The sequence below is a fragment of the Zymoseptoria tritici genome, chromosome 1, assembly GCF_000219625.1.
Source record: "Zymoseptoria tritici IPO323 chromosome 1, whole genome shotgun sequence".
In the NCBI taxonomy this organism is placed as follows: domain Eukaryota; kingdom Fungi; phylum Ascomycota; class Dothideomycetes; order Mycosphaerellales; family Mycosphaerellaceae; genus Zymoseptoria; species Zymoseptoria tritici.
In genome coordinates, this window is record NC_018218.1 from 3,960,790 (window position 1) to 3,983,311 (window position 22,522).

General features: G+C 55.0%; 6 protein-coding genes across 6 annotated transcripts; 3 read left to right on the forward strand and 3 right to left on the reverse strand.

Moving 5' to 3' along the window:
• Nucleotides 1-61: 61 nt before the first annotated feature.
• Nucleotides 62-694, reverse strand: MYCGRDRAFT_89734 (uncharacterized protein; the record flags this gene model as incomplete). Its single annotated transcript, XM_003857128.1, has 1 exon — nt 62-694. One exon carries the CDS (start codon nt 692-694, stop codon nt 62-64), a length of 633 nt encoding a protein of 210 aa, XP_003857176.1.
• Nucleotides 695-3,980: 3,286 nt separating this feature from the next.
• On the reverse strand, nt 3,981-5,783 carry MYCGRDRAFT_219785 (putative ABC transporter; the record flags this gene model as incomplete). Its single annotated transcript, XM_003857127.1, has 1 exon — nt 3,981-5,783. The coding sequence occupies one exon, from the start codon at nt 5,781-5,783 to the stop codon at nt 3,981-3,983; it is 1,803 nt and encodes a 600-aa protein (XP_003857175.1).
• Nucleotides 5,784-6,858: 1,075 nt separating this feature from the next.
• On the reverse strand, nt 6,859-9,134 carry SDH1 (succinate dehydrogenase flavoprotein subunit; the record flags this gene model as incomplete). The annotated part of the gene is made up of 2 exons (XM_003857126.1): nt 6,859-7,413; nt 7,467-9,134. The coding sequence occupies 2 exons, from the start codon at nt 9,065-9,067 to the stop codon at nt 7,083-7,085; spliced, it is 1,932 nt and encodes a 643-aa protein (XP_003857174.1).
• Nucleotides 9,135-9,826: 692 nt separating this feature from the next.
• MYCGRDRAFT_89737 (uncharacterized protein) lies at nt 9,827-11,123 on the forward strand (the record flags this gene model as incomplete). Its single annotated transcript, XM_003856445.1, has 3 exons — nt 9,827-10,205; nt 10,257-10,520; nt 11,047-11,123. 3 exons carry the CDS (start codon nt 9,827-9,829, stop codon nt 11,121-11,123), a joined length of 720 nt encoding a protein of 239 aa, XP_003856493.1.
• A 242-nt stretch (nt 11,124-11,365) lies between these two features.
• Nucleotides 11,366-12,748, forward strand: MYCGRDRAFT_34603 (uncharacterized protein; the record flags this gene model as incomplete). Its single annotated transcript, XM_003856446.1, has 8 exons — nt 11,366-11,431; nt 11,559-11,835; nt 11,890-11,924; nt 11,976-12,063; nt 12,115-12,340; nt 12,398-12,472; nt 12,524-12,550; nt 12,643-12,748. Coding segments are annotated over 8 exons (900 nt in total), but the record flags the coding sequence as incomplete, so codon positions are not given.
• A 6,826-nt stretch (nt 12,749-19,574) lies between these two features.
• On the forward strand, nt 19,575-20,391 carry MYCGRDRAFT_102690 (uncharacterized protein; the record flags this gene model as incomplete). Its single annotated transcript, XM_003856447.1, has 2 exons — nt 19,575-19,816; nt 19,866-20,391. Coding segments are annotated over 2 exons (720 nt in total), but the record flags the coding sequence as incomplete, so codon positions are not given.
• Between the last annotated feature and the right edge of the window lie 2,131 nt (nt 20,392-22,522).

Here is a 22,522-nt window from a genome sequence, read left to right on the forward strand (position 1 = left end):
AGAATCACATCATGTTCCTCCCAAGGATGCCCGTTGGCAATTGTTGAGTCGCTTCGATCTCTTACAAGCCGAGGCCGGCAAGGAGAGGGGCGAGGATGCCGTCAAGACCAACGAGGAGAGGAGCCAGAGCGATGACGAGACCGTTGACGAGGTTGCCGAGTCCAACAACGAGAGCTGGAAGCTGGACCTTGAGAAGTGGCTGAAGAGCAACGTTGGTGGCGTTCAAGTTGAGAGTGCGGAGAACGGAGGTGACGGCCGGGTCGAGCTCGCGGACGAGGGTGAGGAGCAGGTTGGCGAAGATGATTGGGTTGCCGTTGAGCTGGCCGAGGACATCCTTGGGGAGGTCGGCGAGGGTGGTGCCAGTCGTGCTCTGGCGAGCCTCGAGGCTGCGCTTCTGCATGGTGGACATCTGGGCGTTGGTGGCCTTGATGGCCTCGTTGATCTCGTTGATGTTGGCGACCACGGACTGGGCGGCAGTGTTCTTCTGCTCCTCGCTGGCGTCGGCTGGAACAGAGTCCGCGGTGGCCTTCATGGCGGCGGCTGGGGCCTTGACCTGGTTGGTGAGGTCGATGAGCATGCTGGCAAGGCCGGCGTTGTCGGCGCGCTTCTCAACGGCCATGTTGTCGGCGGAGGTGGGGGCCGCGGACGCGAAAAGCGCGAGGGCTGGGATGGCGAAAAGAGAAGTGAACTGCATCTTGATGGTGTTTGAGGGTGGTTTTGATGGCTGGTGTTGATTTGGAGATTGTTGGATTGTGAAGGTGGAAGAGAAGTGTTGATGTTGATGATACTTGATCTCGATGGGGCAAGGTGAACAGTTATATACCTTTCTGGGCCTCAAGTCTTGCCCAAGTGCTCGATGAGGTCTTTGTTGTGACCCATCCGAATGCATGCGACGATGGTATGTTGAATGCCCATCACTGCTGAATCAAGACATAACACCACGGAAAGCACCGTGCTCGACCGTTGATGGAGATCCATATCCCGGGGACGACGGTGTGGGCGCTGTCAGTCGAGGTCCACATGTCGTGGGACCCCTATAGTGCAAAAGGACGTGATGTGGGTTGCTCGAGTGTCGATCGCCAGCGCCTCCGAGCAAAGTCCCGAATGAGCTCAGACCGAAAGAGGAAATCACAAATCTCAAGCACGTCGGAGGCGCCCCAAGCGTGGACTTTAATTGAGAGCCAGGAGGACACCGCAAGGACCCGAGTCCGGTCGCAGTGAAGACGAGGATCATCTCAATGTCTGGACAAGCCCGACGGTTGGACGTGGCGATTCGGGTAACGACGAATTGCAGGACCGTGAAGATTCACATGTCGTGCGCTCTAGTCCTGATCGAGCAGTCGCACGGATCGGCGCTATCTCGACATGGCGTAGACGGTGGCTTTTGCGGCTCGCTGATGCGTCCATACAAACAGCAGGCCACGGCGAAGTGTGGAAGCTAATTGGTGGATAGTCCGGAGAAGCTTTTCTTGACGACGTGTATGCCCCATAAACCGCTTTTGGCGTCCAGCTTTGAATGATTACATGCACGAGCACTCCGCTACCTCTACGACGCTTGCCCTTGAAGTAGAAATCCCATCTGCGAGACAAGGACCCTTGCTCCACCTCACTGATGTGTCGGTGCTTCGAAAGCTCCCGCCGATGATGAGGATGATCTTGCCTCAGCTGCCCGACGTCGAACACGTTGCACCACTAGTAGGGTCACTGCGATCTCGCTTGCCACGGCATGCCTCGCATGACGATCGTGCAGTTCATTCACGTTTTCGGGCACCGCGAGAGAAGATGGTACAGTGGGGTCCGTTAAGGTAGACGGAGAGTGATGGCTCAACGGTCAACGAATTTGTCCAGGGTGACTCGGCATGCGTCAATCGCGCCCACGAGCATGCAACATTGCAACCAACCGAACCGTGCGAGGCTCAGTTTGATGAGGGCTCATGTGGCTTGTTGCGGCCAATCTCTCGCTTGAACACTAACGAGGGACCATCGCACGATCAAGCTGCGTCTTGTCTGAGTCAACACACAGAAGAGGGCAAGATGCAGAATCTCGGAATTCTGTGGGAATGTCCAGAGTTCCAGATGCTGTCGACGACATCGCACATACGGCGTTGAACGCCGATTGTTGGGGCGAGACATACCCTTGTCTTGTATCTCAACTCTCGTGTGGCGATCACTTCGTACCAATCGACGTTTCAGGCAATTGCGTAGAGATGGCGAGATCTTGCGGGGATCTCCAGAGTCGGGGAGGCTCGGAGCAGAACAGCCTTATGGTGCGTTAGACACAAAGTATGGAGGGTTGGCTTCACCTCTCTCGTTGACGAATCCTTCCTCAGCGACAGAGCTCAAGTCGGAGGGGACGTCGATTGACAGGCAAGTCGGAATGGCTCTGTTCCAGACACACGCTCCATCATCCATAGCTCGCGGTTCTGGCGGGCCGATAGAGCACAAAGAGAAGCATTTTGCTCGAGCGTGAGCTGAGGTCGAGCAAAGATCGTCGCCCGATCTGTTGTTGCTCGCGCTAGAAGTGCAGCCCAGCGATATGGCGCCCAGAGATATGCTTCAAATCGCACCTGCATGGAGCAGATTCCATGCAGGGTAAGGTGGGTTCGTCAGACATCTTGGTACGTGGCGTCACTCAAAGCTCCAGGAGACCCTTAGCACACCGTATCTCTGAGCTCTCTTCGAAGCGCAGGTGCAAGATCCATTTCGGGCATTCACCAAGCTTGTGGTTTGCGGAAGATTCTCCATTGTTCCGCTGGCGCCGCAGCTGGGCGAGGTGGAAGCGGAGCTTGCGGCCGAAAGCTACCTTAGATTCGTCGCCGCCAGTGACAGCTCAGGATTGGATGCGACGTCACCTTGTGCTGCATATGCTGGATTCGGCTAGACAAGACGATGCTTGCCTTTTCCATCCTGGCGACAGTGGTGGGCGTGGCAAGAGCGTCGTCTCTGGATATGGACCGGGAATGCGCTGCTACCCTATATTTGTTGGGCAGGGTCCACCGCCCCATCGGATCTGCAATCGTCCATCCGTCATGCCAGCAACGCTCAGAGCTCCAAGTGCACCTCTTCCAAATGTACGCGAACACGAGCTTGTGTAGTCAGATGCTGTTGCTCTGATACAGTACATCGTCGTAGGCTTTTCATCTCATTTCTTCGCTTCGCAATTCGCACAACGGTCAGGGCGTGTTGCGATTCAACTTCCATTGCGCTCGCTGATTACAATCTTAGAAGAGATTAATGATTTCGAGGCGAGTCGTGGAAAGAATTTCCACCCAAGGTGATGTTGACAGAGAATCCCTGCAAGCCACGTGCCCTCCCCCAGGTACTCCACCATGAAACACACGCCTTCGGATCACAGGAAACTCTTAGGTTGTAATCTCTCTACAAACATGGACCAGATCCTGGACCCGTCCACCCAGCTCATGTCCATAGGCCTCCGCCCATACCCCTCGGAGCCCTCGAATCGACGTTCGCCCGGCGAGTCTACTCGTTCCGTCCACTCTCGCTCCCACATTGGCTCTTCCACCTGGGCCACTTCGTCTCGAGACGGCACTCATCGGAGCGAGCGACCAAAACCCGCCGAGAATGAAGTCGAAGCTGCATGGCGATACCTGGAGAGGTGCAAGCCAAGGCTCATTCGATGCTTCGGGTATCATCTCTGCTTCTTTCGATCGACAGACACGAGCGCCAGATACGCGAGAATCCTGTACACCGTCCCGATGAGAAAGAGCATGCTATTCGTGACAGTCAGTGCTATGGAAATCACTCCCTCGGAAACCCACACGTACAGTATATCCAAGCCAAATTGCCCAATCGTGAAACCGAAGGCTTTGCACGCAAGGTCCAGCTGGTACAGATATGCCAGAGGTGACAAGTTCCGGCTCCAATACGCCTCCGTGTACTACACGCCGGGCGACATTCTCCAGAACCACCTATTGGACAGGTCAGCACTCGCGACTGTTGCACTCATCAGTTGACAAGACTCACTCCATGCCCCATAGCTTCACCTGCTTCAATGCCGGCGCAACGCCGCTCAACATGCCCACCACGAGGGATGCCAAAACCGCCACCAACGGACCATCTTCTCTCTTGACAAGCATACTCACAATTGCCGCCAAGCCATAGATACACCAAAAGTACATCAGGTTCGCCATCCACATGTCCGTGAAACTGATCAATGGCGTTGCGAGAATACCCATGAACACGGTGAAGTGTAGGCTGCTAAGCGCGATCCGAGGCAGCGTGGAGAGCATTTTACCAAGGTAGTAGGCTGATCGCGAGTGTCCTGCGGCGGTCTCCCGCCAGAACATCATCTTTTCCTCACCAAAGACCCAGAAACCAGGAGCAGAAGCGGCAAGTCCGATTGCCATGCCGCCGAGTAGTCCAAGCTGGGGTGTGCTCTGATAATCGACTGCGCTGCTAAGGATTGTGAAGGGAGGGTGGTATATGCCCTGGAAGAGATGTCCACCGGCGCCGAACGCGGAAAGACCGATGATGCCACCTGCGAGAGCGCCAACTCCGATTTCGTAGAAGAAGGAGGTGGCGTTGCGAACCTGCTGGGTCAAGGCGCGCTGCAGGCAGTAGTAGACTTGAGCCGGCCAGGTTGCGCCTCGAGACGCCATGGTCAGACGGAGGTTTTCTTCTTGCTCTTCGGTGGAGGCAACGGACGGAGTGCTGAGCCGGCGGCTGCGTTTGGTCGGGGCACTTGAGCCGTCCAAGGTAAGTGGAACGTTGACGTTCGTCGACTGGGCTTGATCTTTCCACCGTTCGATCAAGGCCGGTACCATCGACTGGTTTCGCTTCTCGCAGGTCAAATATCGACTTCCATCGCCTGTGGCGATATCGATGAGGACATCAGCCGGGTTTCCGCGCTCGGGGAATGAGAACCCCAACTTCTCAAAGTATGTCTGACAGTCATGAGAGGCACCAGAGTAGACGGCATGTCCTTGTGCTAACAGCAACAGCTGGTCAAATCCATAGAAGATCTGTTCCCTTGGCTGGTGAATGATTGCGATTGTCGTCACGCCCAACCTGCTAATGGCCCTCAAAAGTCGCATGATGCTCGCAGCGCTGGTGGCATCGAGTCCGGATGTCGGTTCATCCAAGAAGATCGCCATGGGTGCCGATGCGAGCTCCATTCCAATATTGACTCGTTTGCGCTGACCTCCGGAAATGACTGGACGAGTGGCATCGCCAACGCGGGAGTGCTGGACGTGGGTAAGTTGGAGACAGGCCAAAAGAGCGTCGACGTGCGCTTGTATTTCTTTGTCGGTCCATTTGGCAGGAAGGCGAATTCGAGCTGAGTGTAGGATGTTCTCGCGAACGGTCAACTCAGGAAAAATGATGTCGTCTTGAGGTACATAGCCGATGAGTTTTTTGTACTTGGTCATGTCCTTTCGATGGCCGTTGATCTTGATGAAGCCTTCTTTGGCTTGGATCTTGCCCATGAGGACGTTCATGAAAGTCGTTTTGCCAGCACCGCTGCCGCCCATGACCCCCCAGCAGCTGCCTCGCGGCATATTACCGGTGACGTCTGACAGGATCTTCTTGCCGGCCATTGTTGCGTACGAGAGCTTCTGGTAGTCGAAGCTGAGACCGATGCAGGAGGTTTCTACCGCCCTGCTCATGGACTGAATGAATCGTTGCATCTCCGGACTGCTCTGCAGATCGTCTTCAATCTCGTCGCTGAATCCGTTGTTCTCATCGTCCTCCGCAAAGCCGTCGTAATGATCGACTCGACCTGAAGTCCTCCTCACGGGCGTCGAGGGAATATGTGGTGATGGCATTGCTGAACCTTCCAGAGGCGAGCCACTGGCGGATCGCGTCCTCCTGAGTGAACTCACCGAGCGAGAGCTTTCCACGTCCGCGTTCCCGTCTCCGTTCTCGACGTGAGCAGGGTCCCTCGTTCTGGTCTTCCTCCACCTCGCGAAGATGAATCCTGCTGCGGCCAGCGCGAGTAAGATAGCATCGAGCACCACAGTGAGATACAGCGGGAGCACGACGATCTGTCGCACACTCCCAGCGGGACAAATCGATGCATACGAGCAATTGAATGGTCGTTGGCTTCCGCTTGGACAAAATGTGCCTCGCTTGCCTTAATCGCCGACACTTGAGATCAGCGATATGACTCCGGTTATTCCTTGACTGACCTTTGACAGAAGGGTCTCTCACATAGTATCATCTCCTTTCCGCCCGCCGGACAATAGTACCCATTTTCGCAAATCTTCGGCTCCAGATAGCCCTGCGGTTGACATGTCCTCCTCCCGAGGCGATAAATTTGACACTCTTCAGTCGGATGACAGAACTGCGGTGGACGTTCCTCGTTTGAGTTCGGACCTATTTGCGCCCGATATGTCAGTAGGCGGCCACGATGCGTTTGGAGAAATGTGATTCAACGGACAATGGAACCCTGGAAGACACAGGTCGTCTGCATCGAGCGAAAGTGAGACAGGTAAGGCTCCAGGTCTGAAGCAGCCAGTGTGGCTTTCGTTGAGGGAGTAAGCGAGGATGGAAAAGTCGAGAGATGACATAGTGTCGTCGTCGCCGTCCATGGCTAGCAACGAATGGGCCGTGCCGTGGGGGAGAGTGGGTGAGGCCAGATCAATGACGGATGACGGATTTCGGTTGTCCATGGCAGGTAAAGATGGTTGAAATTGTCCAGAAATGGACGTGGTAGTGATGTTGTGTTGTTGTGGGAGATTTGCGAGACGATTGAGCTTGGAGGAGAGATCTCTGGCGGTTCGCCATTGCCTCGATGTGGTTGTAGGTCTATGGAAGGCACCGTCCCGAATCCGATTCTGACTGTCTGCCGTTGCGCGTTCCACATCTCGAATCGTGGCCTGTACAATGGAATGTGCCCTGCAAACGTTGATGGTTTGTATTCTTCTGTTATATTTACAAGCACAAAAATCGACGACGCTTCGCTGCTCGAAAACACTGTGGATGAGACTATGCACGCCCTTCCTCCGACAAGGTCGAAACACCTCGTCTGCAAAGCCAGCCCAAGTCGGCTCTACAATTCTGGGAGACCAAATCGGCCTCGTTCTTTCATCCCGCTTCCTTCCTTCCAACTCCATGCATTTCCTCTAATAAGTTCGCTTGAAAGGTGGAACAGCCTTGCACTCGGCCTCGTCTAATGTGTTGGCAACAACGGAGCGGTAACCGATCTCGACTGGAGTGTGCGGCTTCCTCTGCCATGTGAGCGTGTGCTTCATCCAGTTCTCGTCGTCACGGTCAGGAAAGTCCTCGCGTGCGTGAGCGCCACGGGACTCTTTGCGGTTGGCGGCAGCTTCGGCGGTCTGGACGGCGCAGGTAAGGAGGTTGCGGAGCTCGAGAGTCTCAACGAGGTCGGAATTCCAGATCATGCTGCGGTCCTTTGTGCCGACCTGGTCGAACAATTTATCGACCTTGTTGATCCTAAATATATGTTAGTCGGTTGAATACTGCTTATCGTAGCTTGAACGACTTACTTCTCAACACCCTCGTCAAGCGACTCTTGAGTCCTGAACACGGAGACATCAGACTGCATGACCTTCTGCATCTCGCTGCGAATCTCGGCTGTGCTCTTGGCTCCATCCGCAGTGCGGATCTGGTCAACAATAGACACAGCCTCTGCACCAGCATCGGCAGAGACCTCCTTGTGTGGCTTGTTAGGCGAGAAGTTGTCGCGGATCGTGTGGCTGACAGCACGGCCGAAAACAATAAGATCGAGGAGAGAGTTGGCGCCAAGACGGTTGGCACCGTGGACGGACACACAAGCAGCCTCACCGCAAGCGAAAAGGCCTGGCACGACCTTGTCCTTGCCGTTCTCATCCACAGTAAGAACCTCTCCGGTATACTTCGTGGGGATACCACCCATGTTGTAGTGCACGGTTGGGAGCACAGGAATTGGCTGCTTGGTGACATCGACACCGGCAAAAATCGAGGCGGTCTCAGAGATACCTGGGAGGCGCTCGTGAAGGACCTCTGGTGGCAAGTGAGAAAGCTGGAGGTAGATGTGGTCCTTGTCAGGGCCGACACCGCGGCCTTCACGAATCTCCATGGTCATGCTGCGGGACACGACATCGCGAGATGCCAAATCCTTAGCAGTGGGTGCGTAACGCTCCATAAAGCGCTCACCCTCGCTGTTCAAAAGGTAACCACCCTCACCACGAGAACCCTCAGTAATCAAGCATCCAGCTCCGTAGATACCAGTTGGGTGAAACTGCACGAATTCGAGATCCTGGTTGGGAAGACCAGCACGGGCGACCATGGCCATTCCGTCTCCGGTGCAGGTATGGGCGGAAGTGCAAGAGAAGTAGGCGCGGCCGTATCCGCCGGTAGCGAGAACGGTGTGGTGAGAGCGGAAGCGGTGGAGAGTACCGTCTTCCTGGTTGTATGCAATTACACCCTTACACTCACCATCCTCCATGATGAGATCAATGGCAAAGAACTCGATGAAGTAGTTGGTGTTGTGTCGGAGCGACTGGCCATAGAGTGTGTGCAGAAGCGCGTGGCCTGTTCGGTCGGCGGCGGCGCAGCATCGGTATGCCTGACCTCCCTTTCCAAACTCCTTCGATTGTCCACCGAAGGCACGCTGGTAAATCTTGCCATCGTCGGTACGGGAGAATGGGCAGCCGTAGTTCTCGAGCTCGTAAACGGAGGCCGGAGCCTCGCGGGTCATGTAGTGGATGGCGTCCTGGTCACCGAGCCAGTCGGATCCCTTGACGGTGTCGTACATGTGCCATCTCCAGTCGTCGTCGTGCATGTTTCCAAGCGCCGCGTTGATTCCACCCTGCGCGGCCACGGTGTGTGATCGTGTCGGGAAAAGCTTCGATATACATGCTGTGTTGAACCCGGCCTCGGCGAGACCGAAGGCGGCACGCAGACCAGCGCCACCAGCGCCGACTACCAGGGCATCGTATTCGTGGTCGATGATGGGGTATTTGGCGGAGATGGAGCCCGAGGCGTGCTTTGCTCGCAGAGGCTGGCTGTTGGTGATGATTTTGTTCGCTCGCGCGGTCGAGGAGAAGTTGCGCGATGGGCGGACGACGCTGCGTCCTGCAAACTGTCTCACGGTGGAGGAGAACATGATTGCGGTGGAGGGGACGCTGTGGTCGGAGAGGGGAGTGTTGTTGGTCGATGGTGGAGAGGTTCAGTCGTCTCTTCAAGGGAAAGCAAGCAACAATGAAGTCGGAATCGACAGCGTAATGGACTCGCTTGGACCGGCATTACGCCGCACCTTATTGGTTGACGCTGAAACCGAGGCCGATTGATTTTCGCCTTCCCGGGGTCTTTGGCTCCTGATTTCGGGAATAAAAATAAAGCTCACAAGACCATTCTCACAACACCATCTCACTTTCTCTGCATTGCCTCACCACAACATTCGAGGCTGCATGTGAGAATGATTGAAACATCCTCAGGCGACGAGTCTGGGTCACGCACTATTTTGTATCAAGCAGGATGTACTCCCGCGCATGAATCGAACTCGCACATTGACACTCTCCAAACTTATGCGCGGACCTATATTACCATCATGGCCGACTGGATGGCTACTCGCGACATGAGACATCGGTCGCTCGTCGAGTCTTCCCACGCAAAATCCGGCTGGAGACTGGCCAACTGAAACTGGGCTGCCGCAAGAATATGCACCTACCCGCGTCAACAGTGTCAACACAGGCGGAAAGCTCTTGACAGCGCTCACGAGGAACGAACGAACGTCCAGGTAAGTGTTGCGTAGTGTTCTGCTTATCAGCTACCTTTATTCAATCATCCATCACCATTCATTGTCATCATCTTTCGTCTTCATTCAAATACCGGTCTCGACAAGTCTGCATGCGAATACCTCGATATGGCTCTGTCCTTGCTATTCGCTCTGCCTCTGTTGAAGCCTTTCGCAACCGCCGATTTTACGACGCCCAATATATGCAGCCCACGAACCGAGTCCTCATGCGAGCAAATCGAAGTCCCTCACTCCGCTATACCAACACATCAATTGAGCATGACTGGGACGGGCCAATGCATGACCACTTCCTTCGACTGCAAGTCTTTCTTCGCAGATCCTGGCGTCCAGAGCTCTGCAGCGAATTTATGCCGGGTGGTGGTGTATGAGGAGCCGGAAGTCCAGGGAGCAGTTAACGCAGTCAGCATCAAGACCAAGAATTCGGAATGCATATCTGCAAGTGGGAGAAGCGTGAGGCTGGATCGCACATTGCAGTCGGATGGCTCTGGTCAGTGCAGGTCCAGAACCAAAAGACGGCGCACAGCTGACGATCATGCAGCAGCTCCTCGCTATGTCCAGAGCATGTGCCCAAACGCTACGAGCTGGGATGTCTCTCTAAAAGGCGCTTTGACCATGACGAGCACTATCTCCGCCACGGGAGGTCCTGATGCGCCATCGAATCGAACAACGGTGATACCAGCAACCATCACTGCCGCAGAGCAACCGCCGAAAGCGCTGCTCACTTTTCGAGGAGGAATCTTGGGCGACGTGTATGACCAGAACCCGAGCTTCGCGGCGCTCATTGCTTTGAGTGCTGCGTTCTGTATGCTATGATGGCATTTGAGTCGGGACGGGGCGGCAGCTTGGATGTCTTACGATGATGATGATGAAGAAGAAGATGATGATGATGTGATGTGATGAGATGCATGATACCCACTCGCTGCGGTACAGCTACTGAACACTGCTTCGTTGGATTGGCGTTTTCCGCAAACGAGACATTGATGCTAAAAGCGATCTCATTCACCGCGTTGTGGAGATAGACAGACGGATGCACGGGAGCATGCTCGTGGAATTATGTTTCAGCTACAATTTGTGCAATGGACATCGTTCAGATTGATGAGTGCAAGGTAGGACAGTGCTCACTATGCCGATTTGTGCAAACATGGAGAATCGTGTATGTGTACATTGTAAACGTCGAGACATGCATCCCCCCGCCGTATATTTGAATTTGGTCATCTCACATCCGACCACACTCTTCCTCCCGTCCATCCCCTCATCATCGCAGTTCACCCAAACATCGCCTAGCATATCACCACACGCCGAGTTGGATGTGAGCTTGAGCATAACAGCCCGGTCGTACAAAGACGACGCGAGCGCTGCCGTCTACGGCGCGTACATCGTCATGGAAGACATGATCCCCCTCTGACGCGTTGAGGACCGCATTGAAAGAGGTCTGCTCCCACGGTTTGTATCCACATCATCTTGTACATATCTCCATACATTCTACCACAATGCTACGACTGTTCACACGATCCGCCTTTCCTGTCAAGAATTCCAGCGCACCACTAATCCTCAGACCAACATTAACACCAGCAATCCGCACAATGGCAACAGGTGCGTCCTCTCGGCCACGATCCTGCTCGAGAACAAATTTGACCTCAAACGATAGGCAGAGCAGACAACCACGACCTCAAGACCACCGACCTCTTTGATGTCTCCCATGTCACCGCCCTGGTAAGAAAGCCGATGGGCAGTCCGCCTGCAGCTGTCCGAGATTGTCTCTCGGGCTATGCTAGCAGGTATCAGTCTGCCCTTATTCCCTGTCTGAGCTATTGCTAACCCTTCTGCCCTTCTGTTTCAGGTCACCGGCGGCGCAACCGGCATCGGCCTGATGATCACCCAAGCGCTCGTCGCTAATGGTGCTAAAGTGTGGATCACCGGTCGACGAGAAGAGACGTTGGACAAGACGGTGGAGAAATACAATACTGGAGCGGGTAGCTTGCAGAGCATCACGGGTGATGTCAGCACCAAAGAGGGTTGTTTGAAGCTCGCAGAGGAGATGAAGGAGAAGGAGCCCAAAGGAATTCAGCTATTGGTCAACAACGCTGGTATTGCAAGAGACGATGACACGAAATTCTGTGAGTTCTCGAGAGGTGCATGGTGTCTGAAGGCGAGGCTGACGCAGGTCTCAGCAAGCAATGGAGAGCCGGACATGAGCTCGGCAGAGGTATGACCATGCGATACTGAGCCACCTCCAGCATTTCGCTGACAGCCATAGGCGATATCGAAACACTTTCTTCGCTCAGACGGGCAGCAGTGGACGGACACGTTCACGACGAACGTGGCAGCGCAGTTCTTCATGAGCAGTAAGCACTCTTGGGCAAGAGAAACCAAGCTCTCTCTGACACAACCCTCAGTGGCCTTTCTTCCTCTTCTGGCCACGGGTGGCCAGGTGACCCCTGGCTACTCATCTTCGGTCGTCAATGTCTCAAGTATCTCAGGAGCGATGAAAGGATCTAGCATGGGGCAGTTCTCCTACGCTAGCTCGAAGGCCGCTTCCACTCATTTGAGCCGCATGCTGGCCACCACTTTCAAAGACGTGAAGGTCAGAGTCAACGTTATTGCTCCAGGAGTGTTTCCAAGGTTTGTCGAGGCACCAACACCTCATCGTCTAATGGCAATCGCTGACCGTATACACAGCGAGATGACGGCCGGTGAGAGTGGCGAGGACAACAAGTCTGAGTTGGACATGAGATCGTACAACCCTGCTGGCCGGTATGAGATCAAGCTCACCACGTTTGTAGCATCGATGCTGACACTCTACAGCAAAGGAATGGACACCGACATGGCCGCGTGAGTTAACCAAATAACAGACGACCCCCGAGCCCTGGATCAGCATCCCGTTTATCCTGGACCTTACTGACCCTTTCGTTCTTCTCATCTAGCACAATATTGTTCCTCGCTGGCAAAGGCGGGGTGTTTTACAACGAACAAATTCTTTACCCTGACGGAGGTATGCATTGTCAACTTTGCCGCACCGACTCGCACTGACGACATGGCACAGGCAACACACTCACCGCGCCATCCCAAAAGTGAAGTTGCATGCCATCGGCAGTCCTCACAGGGATCTCAGTCTATTGCCACCCATTGTCGTTTTCAATTGAAAGTGGAAAGCGAAAAGCGTACCATTTTTCAGAACTTCACTCCCTACACTGGACAATAGCGACAATGCAGGACAATAGCACTTTTTCCTCCAACGTCGTGATAAGTGTTTTCTTTCGAGTTCATGTTTACTTCCCTCTCGAATCTCGTACCTTCCCGATCCGGCATCTCCTCGGGCATTGGCGTTGTTGTTTTTCACGTCAAAGAAGAAATCACGAAACAAAGGGGTACCAGTTCAAGAAACCCACTGGATGGCAGCAGTCCCAATCGGCAATCAACATTACAACCATCCTACCGTCGACACCATGGTTGATGGTTTTGCAGCAACGCTGAACTCGCCATATTTCACCAACACAGAATGGGAAGAGGATTCCACCAACACAGAATGGAAAGAACCATATGCGACTGACTATGAGGACGACCCTATGACAATGGTCCTCGACGAAGACGCACGCGAGGCTGAACGTGTTGCTAGGCACGAACGCCTTGTGGCCCGGTGGGCCGCGGCAGACGAGGCACGAGAGGCGAGGTATGTTGCTGGCCTTGCTCGCATCCGCTCTGCTGCACCAGCCCCGCCAAGCGCCTTGGGAACCTTTCTCCGGGATTTCCTCAAGTTCTGCGTCAACGCGTTGTTCTGCGCCGTCATCTGCTATGTCGTTCTCTATGTCGTTCTCTGGTCCCTCTTGACGCTGCTTGGCGGGCTCAGAGATCTCTTTCGCTTTATGGAACTCGATCAACAGATGAGGCACATGTCCAGAGTGTGCTGGAGGTGGTTAGTTCGACTTTGGAAGAAGACGGCGGGCGCCTTCACGCGAGCAGTGGCAGCTATGGTGCGCCATTACGAAGATTTCCGATACGGTCCCGTTTGGGCCGCATGCCAGAGAGGCTGGAACCGGCTCTACGACTTCGTTGCGAAATGGTGGCTGGGATTCCTGATCGTTTGGGCAGTGTTCTACCTGTGCATGAAAGCGACGGAAAGGTTCAGAGCGTTCAATAGTTGGCACTTCGAATCCCAAAACGTTGCGTTCTCGCGTGCGGAGAACGAGAAAGCCAGGCGCCTTGCTGCGTCGACCGCGTCGACTTGGACAGAAGAGGACACTCCGAGTGCGCATCTCGAGGCGACAAAGACTGTGTCTCCATGGGTTCCCCTTACTGAGACCTGGTTGCTAACGCTAATGGAGGAGGAAGAACTCACTACGAGTACCAGCCGCGAGATCACATGGCCTGAGGATCGCGAGACTACCACGGCAAGAGCTCCGCGAACGACTGCAACCGCCCAATCCCAGGATGACGGCTGGGAGGAGGTTGTTCCGAGAGAACAGGAGTTGCGAGAGAGCCATGCGAGCATCGTTGCAAGTATCAGGGGAGAAGCGATCATGAAGAAGGCAAAGGAGGAGGAGGAGTTGAGGAAGCTAGAGGAAAGAGGAATGATGCAGGAGGAAAGCAACGAAGCGAAGAGGCCAAAAGAGCAGACGAAGCACCTCGAGACGGCGACGGGACACGAAGCGAGTAAGGACAGCGAAGAGTACGACGAGGAAGAGTGGTTGAAATGGACGGGCTTTGCGAGGTGGCCGTCAACCATCGAGGAACGCATATTCCCGCCGACCATTTTCGGCACTGCTCCACAGGTCACCGACCTCCCCGCTGCCCCTTGCACGACCGTCCCACCAGCGTCGCCGTCGAGCTCTCCGTCTACCGAAACGACGACGATCTATGGCACCACCACAGGCACCATTACCATCACGATCGAGGTCGGCGAGGAAGCGACCGAGGCAGTGAGGTCGACTGCAGGGCTCACGCAAGGTGGATCGAAATCACCTATGGTGTCCCCTCTCCTCACAACGACCACGACTCTCTTTGAGACCGAGACGCGCTATACCACCACCACTAGAACGCTCACGAAAACGATTGAGGTTGGTGAGGAAGGATGCGGAGAGGAAACTGCGGCGAGAAGTGAGGTGATCACTCCAGAGGTGTGGGTTGGAAAGCTTCCCCGGGAAGAGAGTGCTACGCCAGCAATCACCCTCTTCCAGACGACGAGGCTCCCTCCCACTCCCTCCCACGACAGGTCCACCATAATCGAGATTGGCGAGGAAGCAACGGCGGTGGGATCTCACGCATACGAAGACCACCCAGCGGTCGGAGCGACAATGATGGAGAAAGGTGACGATGTTCACCGCAACGGCCGAAATCTTGCAGACGGAGAATTGGCGTGGTGCCGTGAGTGTCGGCAAAGGTAAGAAATCCCAACGGCAGAAGGCCTGCAGCTGTCCGAGAAGCTATCGCTAACTGCTTTTCTGTTCAGACATTGCTGCCGTGTGGCGTGAGTGTGAGGATACCTTTCTCGCTTTGCGTGAGTTGAGTCAAGCTGGTCTTGGGCTTCTCGCAGTTTGACCGGATTGATTGCGGTGTCCGATTTGACGGGATTTACATATCGTACAGTCACTTTGTATCACAGCAATAGACTTGAGCGACACAAACCCTCACGTCACACAAGTACCACACATTCATCCCGATCCGGAGTTTCCACGCAAACAATGCCCGTGCTGGTGGAATGCTTGGCCACCAATGGCCATTACACTTCTTTGTCATCGACAAAGAGATCTTCTACGCTGCCGGAACAAGCAGGATCTCGCGCAACCCGAGTAGCCCCTTGCGTCAAAGTCTCCTCTTTCGTTTTGCGTGCCCGCACGCGCGGACGACCGAGCAAGGTAGCCAAACGTCGACCTCTCAATCCAAGCATGGCCGAGACCACCGACGACGGGACTCGTTGGCTACCATTTTCTCTTACGACCTTGAAATCTACGACTCTGAAGAAGCGTCATTCCTCCCGAGACTCGGCCACGCCAACTACTGCCCCGACCATGTTTGTCTCCTCTACTCCGCCAATCCAACCGTCTACGCCTCCTCCTGTCGATGATCCTTTCCGCCCAGCTCCCCTCCGACCCAAGCTCCGCCCCGAGTCTCCCGGCGAACGCGCATCCTCTACTGGAGTCCGCACCAAAGCCGCTGCCTTTCGCAGGAGTGTACACGAGAACTCCAAGTCTGTGGCGTACAATGAGCGGACTTCCTCGCCATATGGCAGTGGATCGCCTCAGAGGGCCGAGAGTCCAAGGTCCGCGCCCAGGACTCCGCTGGGGACACCACCACTCCCCCCGCCATCAGGAGGGATAGGATATGGATCGTCCACGCCAAGGGCACCGCCGCCGGTCGCAGCACTTCCAAAAGCGCCGACCGGGAATGTAGAAGACGTCGCATTTGCCGCGCGACCTCGCGTAGCACCGACACCGCCGAAGCCACCACCACAACCATCTACGCCGCCGGCTGCAGGAGATGTAGATCGAGCTCGGACGAGATCTCCAACGAGTTCGCCTTCTAGGCCAGCGAGGAGGGCGGAATCGCCGTTGAGGCAGATCTTGAGGTTCGCGCAGCCCGATGAGGGACAAGCGGCGAGGTTGGACGAGAGGCTGTACGGATTGCCGGATTCAGCTGACCCATCGACTGTCAGGAAGGCGGAGTCGAGAGATCCGGGTACACAGCACACTTCGACATCGACATACCCGCACATCTCCTCACCGATCCCTCCTCTGCATCCAGCTCCTTCGAATGTGCAGCCATCGTCCTTGAAGCCTTCTCCGCACTTGGAGTCCTCCCTCAACGCCGCAGCCCTACACATGCAACTCCGTCTCGCCACTCGCGACTCGACATCCACCGCTTCCTCTGGCGCCGCTTCGACAATCAGTTTGCCGAACATGATATCTCGAGCACACACCGTTCCAGTCGGGAAGTCTCTTTCTCATGCCACCAGTCTCACCTCCTTGCGAGCAGATAAGACGGGCATACTAGGAGGAGCCTCAGGTTCGGGATCGACATCTCGACCGGGATCGATTCGCAGCGTTAGGACAACCGCCAGCGCAAGGAGCGCGAAGAGTCGTACGGGTGGCCACTCACGTAAAAACTCTGGTCAGTCGGTTGACTCGCGACTCACGAGGAAGTTGAAGGGTAATCATTCAAGATATTCAATGGTATCATCTGTGCGCGTCGGTCTATTAGCGGAGCAACAAGCCGCCCAAAAGGCAGCCGCAGCAGCAGCAGGAGTAGCGAACAAACGAATCAGCGGAGACTATGGCGTTAACAAGTCTTCCAAACAAGAGACGCCGGGAAAGAAGAAGAAAAAGGGTGAGACGATGAGCATGTTACTCGAAGATGGATTCTTTCCGATTGAGGAGATTGTCTATGGAACGGCGAAGGAGACGGCGAAGAGCAAAGCGAGGTACTCGAGCATGGCAGGGTTCAAGTTCAATATGCCACCTAGACTGAGTTTTGTCGAGGGCGAGCTGGCACTGTGTGGGCAGCTCGCGGAGGAGGATGAAGAGGACGACGATGTGGTCGTGGGTCCGCCACCGAGCAGGAGGCGGTCGAAGGCAAGGAACAGCAGGAGATACGGGGGACGAGTGAGCAAGATGATGTTGTCGCAGATCGAAGAGGGCGATGCACCGGATCATGCAGAGGCTGCAAGGAGGAAGTCGTCCAGCAGTGGGCAGAGGGTGTCCTCTGGAGGCGGTGCAGTCTTGAATGCCATCCCGGAAGGATTGATTACCGGCGACAATTCTCGTCGGCCATCGAGCGCAACAACTATTGTTGCGACGCACATTAAATTGCGAGGTGGCTCAGTGGTGACGGTCAGCACACCTGAGCTCTCCGCTTGGACGCTAACGGTATATCTGCACGGACCGATCAAGCTACCCAAGCCGACGATCATGCCGAGAAAGAACTCAGTTGCGACGCTGGACCCATTTCAAGATGCGATCGATCGCGTGTATCAGGAAGCGCTAGCCATTCCGAGACGACGGAGCGATGATGCTGTGGTAGATGAGATTTGCGATTTCTTCGACGACTACGGATACGATGTCCTGCGCTTCAAAGACAACGAATTTTGGTTTGCAGGGGAGTGTGAGGAGGACATGGATGCAGATGAGATGAGTGCGGAAGATCTCCTCACGCCACCGGTGGAGTCGATGATGCCAACGCCCGTGGAGATGATGCTCGCAAACGGTGTGGGCAAAGCGAATGGCTGGCCGAATGAGAAGGTTCCGCCGATAGAGAACGAGGAAACTCTGAGGGCAAGAGGGAAGGCAAGATTGTGGAGGAAGTCGGCAGATTCCTCATTGGAAAAAGCTGCGTCGGCATTCGCTACGAGACGGAAGAGTTCGGCGGTGGTAGGGAATGTGTTCATGGCGGAGGCAATGAAGCAACGGCACATGTCTGCCGCATCGGCGACATTACCTCTGCTGCCGGCTCCTGAAACGACGATGTTGGCGCCATTAGTGACTCACGCCATGTCGCAAGATGCCAGCTACAATCGTGCACCACAGCGATCCGAGCTCTCGCGTACAGCTAGCTTCAGTCGTTCACCGCAGCGATCCGAGCTTTCGCGCACACCCAGCGACAACGAACAGGCGCTTCGACCAAGCCCGAGCATGACTAGAAGGAAACCGATGGACGGAGCCAGCACGTCCCACACTCCAATCTCTGGAGAGGTCCTGGAACTCGACGCCAGTCCGACATGGGTGGGACCGGGAGCAGCATCAGCATCCGCGGTCAGAGCGCCCTCGATCGCGAGCAGGGCCGAAGAAGGACAGTCGATCAAGACGAATCGCAAGGGGCTCTCCAGGATGAGGAAATTCGTGGCATCGGCTCAATCGATGTTGGGGTCGGCCGAAGCGGGCGATAAGCAGTGAAGTACGAAGTAATGACGATTTGTCGAACGCGAGAGGTGTATGCTAGGATGGACGATCTGGACTCGGTGTTGTGCAGTTCCGGTCAATGCCGGTCGAGACTAGAGAGAAGATCATTCAGCCCTACCCGGTCAGTGCCACAGGTTGATTGCAAGTGAATCTCCATAGTCCAGGCCCAGCTCGATGGACACCGATCGAATGGCACCTTACGCGTCATGTGGTGTCGAGAAGGACCTATCGGGTAGGTGATGCGATAGCAACCCATGGCCATGGCGGCCTCTTTGATCAGTCTGAGTGGCTTGATGGCGCCGTTCATGCACGTCGTCGCATCCGTTGCGAACATTCGTCATTCGATGCTAGGGGGATTGCCTCAGGATCTTGCACTAGACAGGGCTTCTAGCGCGAACGATCTCCCCCCGGCGGAGTTCTCAAAGGGATGCCTGTAGCGACACAGTAGGGAGGCTGGTGGAGGACACGCTGGATCAGGCCAGATCAGGTAAGCAAGGCCTTGTCGAGGTCCTCGAGGATCAGGCGTGTGAAGTGCTGTCGATGTTTGGCTGATTTACAATCTCAAGTTGCTTGTACGGGGTAGGCGAGATGAGGTACAAGTTGACAACCCTGCTCGCCATGCCTGCTGGTGTCAAAGTCCATCGACGAATCCTCGCCTTGTGTACCACTCCCCACGGCTGCCACGTCCGCCCATTGGCTGCCTCACTATAAGCCATACCAGCACGCCGTCACGTTCGAGATCTGATCACACTCTGCCCAGGATGATGGATCCTTCCCTTCTTCCTTTGGGGCAATTGTTGCGCTGCGCTGGCACTCGTCTGCATCCCTCCCTCGGACATCTGTGCCATCTCCACTCGACTAATGAGGTACTGTACTGTACTCGACCGACGTCTCCTCTGCTGAAACAACGCACATATAATCCTCGGTGCCGTCTCCGCCTCATTTCTTTTCCTTCTCGAACCATTCCTCTCACACTGTCATCCTCAGACATCACTCCACTCCAACCATATACCGCATGGACATGGCTGATAGTAGCACTTTCTCCTCCTCCGCCGACACCGATCTGGACTTCTGGCCCACCTCGCAGCTGGACCCCGCTCTCTACCAGAAACCGATATACTACTTCGCCAACGACGGCAACAACACGCCGCGCACCGCCCACACGGCTCACCCGCACTTCGATCCGGCTCTCGACGCTTTCAGGCCTTCTGTAGGAGACTCCATGGATCAGATTGGCTGACTCCACTAACAAGGAGCAGGAGCATGGCGCCAACGACGACCTCTCGCCCATCCCGATGACTCGACTGGCCTCGCATGCCATCTCGACTGGACACCAACCATCTTCGAGCCAACCACGATACCTCGGCGACATCAACAGGCATGGCAAGCGAGACTTTCATCACATCGACATGGAACACTCTCAAAGCTATACCTACGGCTCGACATCGACCCCGAACGCCAACTTCACGCATTATCCTACCACCCACGTCGACAACGTTCATGTCTATGAGCCCGCCGACTTTTGCTCCAAGCTCTCGAGCGATGCTGCGAGCAAAAAGCGGCGAGTAGATGACGGCCGCCGTGCTGAGAGCGAGCTCTCGTCCGGCCCAGCCCCCCGGGCATCATGCAGTCCGAGGACGAGTATGATCACGACGGCACACCTGTCACCGCCGCCTTCTTCCTTCACTATCACAGATAGTGAACAGATGAGTCGGCAGTGTAGTCTGACCAGTGCTTCTTCGGTCTGCACTGATGCTCACGACATGATGCGCGTTGAGTCCAGCTTCTTGTCTGCTTCCCCTCTCTACCCCGTCGACTCTTCTTTCTTGTCCTCTTCACAACAACCGATAGGAAAAACGACCGGTAGCTCGCCGGCAGTCGGTATTGTGGATGATGGTGTCGACCATCATCTTCTAGGCAATATGGGCTATGGCTTTGTTGATGAGAATTTTTCCTTTTCTGTTCCTGCTCTCTCTGGTCAAGAAATATTTCGCACCGCGGAGATGAGTCGGAGTCATTCAACTGACAGCAACTGCCCGTCCGAGTCGTCGGAGATCAAGCTCTCCCAGCGACGACGCAAGCATATCGAGAATGCGCGCCAGTCAATTGCTCCAAAACGTCTTCCAGAAGTAAGTTGAAAGAGATCAGGGCTTTCATAATCATCATCTCGCCCGCGGCCTTTTTCTCTGTCTCTAACGTATCTCAGCGCTTGCCTACCACGACGGCCAAGGCTACTGTATCAAAACCGGAATCGCGCCAATCCGCGACGGCAAAACCGACCACCGACTCGGGGACCAAACAAGCCATTTCCAAAACCCCCTACGTTCGCCCGACACATGCCAAACTGCATTGCGAGCACTGCGACGACTTTCCTCTTGGTTTCCGCGGCGAACATGAACTACGTCGGCACCATGATCGCGCCCACGCCCGTCTACGTCGGGTTTGGGTGTGCGTCGACCCGTCGGTCGACCCATCCTCGTCGACTCACAGCTCGTCAGGAGCGTCGAAGGAAGAGGATCATGCACCGCGTCCGACTAAGCCTCTGTCCTCGTGCAAACAGTGCAAACAACGCAAGACGTACAACGTGTACTACAACGCCGCAGCACACCTACGACGAGCACACTTCTGTCCACGGAAACGTGGTCGGCGTGCAAAAGGCCAGGAAGTGAGGGAGCGCAGAGCAGGCAAGGCGGGTGGAGATTGGCCCAAGATTGAGTGGTTGAAGAAGGAGGGATGGCTGAAGGAGGTCGTGGTCGATGAACGCCAGCGGGAACTGGTGGCAGGCGAGAGTCACGTCGACGATGCTGAAGTATCGACTCCAACGGACGGTTTCGAAGTCATGAAGACGGACTCTGCGCGCACGCATCACCCCGAGCCTGCGACATATCTCCCTTCTCATCACGAGGCTTTCGCGGCGCATCCACTCGCCCTTCACTCGCCCTTTGACGGCATCGCCTATACCTACGACTCGAACCCGGCGTTGCAGTCGATGCATTGGCCGCCGCAAGCCGTCACTGGGTACCACACCGCGCCGATGATGCAGCACACTGTCTCTGCGCCCGCGACCTACCCAGGTCCGGCCTATCATGCTCACTGGCAATGAGGAGGTTTCAACTTGTGTAGACTCGGCTGGACCTTGTCTGTGGTATGATTTCCGGAGGCTTCGGCGTTGAAATTTGCCTTGTCTTTCGAGGCTGTATATATGTATCACTACCTACACATTGATAATGGCTTGAATCGGATATCGACTTACCAGCTCTTGTCTCTTTTCTTCTCAAGCTGAGTCACTCTCAATGCTCATGGAATAAGATCTCTTCGCTTTGCATTCTCGTCGATAATGATTGGCCAACGACGGGATGACGCTAGCTGATGTCCGTAAAATTAAATACCCACAACTTTCACCACCTATTTACCCCGCGCCGAAAATCCTTAAAGTCCGGAGGCCTGAGGCTTGATACATCTGTCATTCTGTACGTCCAACGAACGAGAGGCCTTAATTGGCTCGCTAACGTTGAGAGCTAACGGATGTTCTTTCTTCTCACCCCGAGCTCAAAAATGAAAAGTCCGAATTCGAGGAGATCGCGTTTAATTGCTGTCGATTGTGTTGGGTGTTTCCTTATCGATAACGAACCGTCAAGTCCAAAAGTGATGGAAATGTTCCGCACCACTTATTGCAGTATTCGCTGAAGACTGCTCAGCTTCACTCTCGAGTGCAGTCAATACCTCGCCCTCATTTGTTTCAACATTGAGTACCCAATTCTGCGGGTCGCTACGAATTGTGGAAAGGCAAGGAGCGCGGTGTTCGCTGACCAATCATTGGGAAGTGATTCATATCAAGGCCTATCAATTTCTGACCTCCCGTACATCCTCATGTTGTACTGTTCTATAGTTACTCCAATCGCTCGCTCTCTTATGC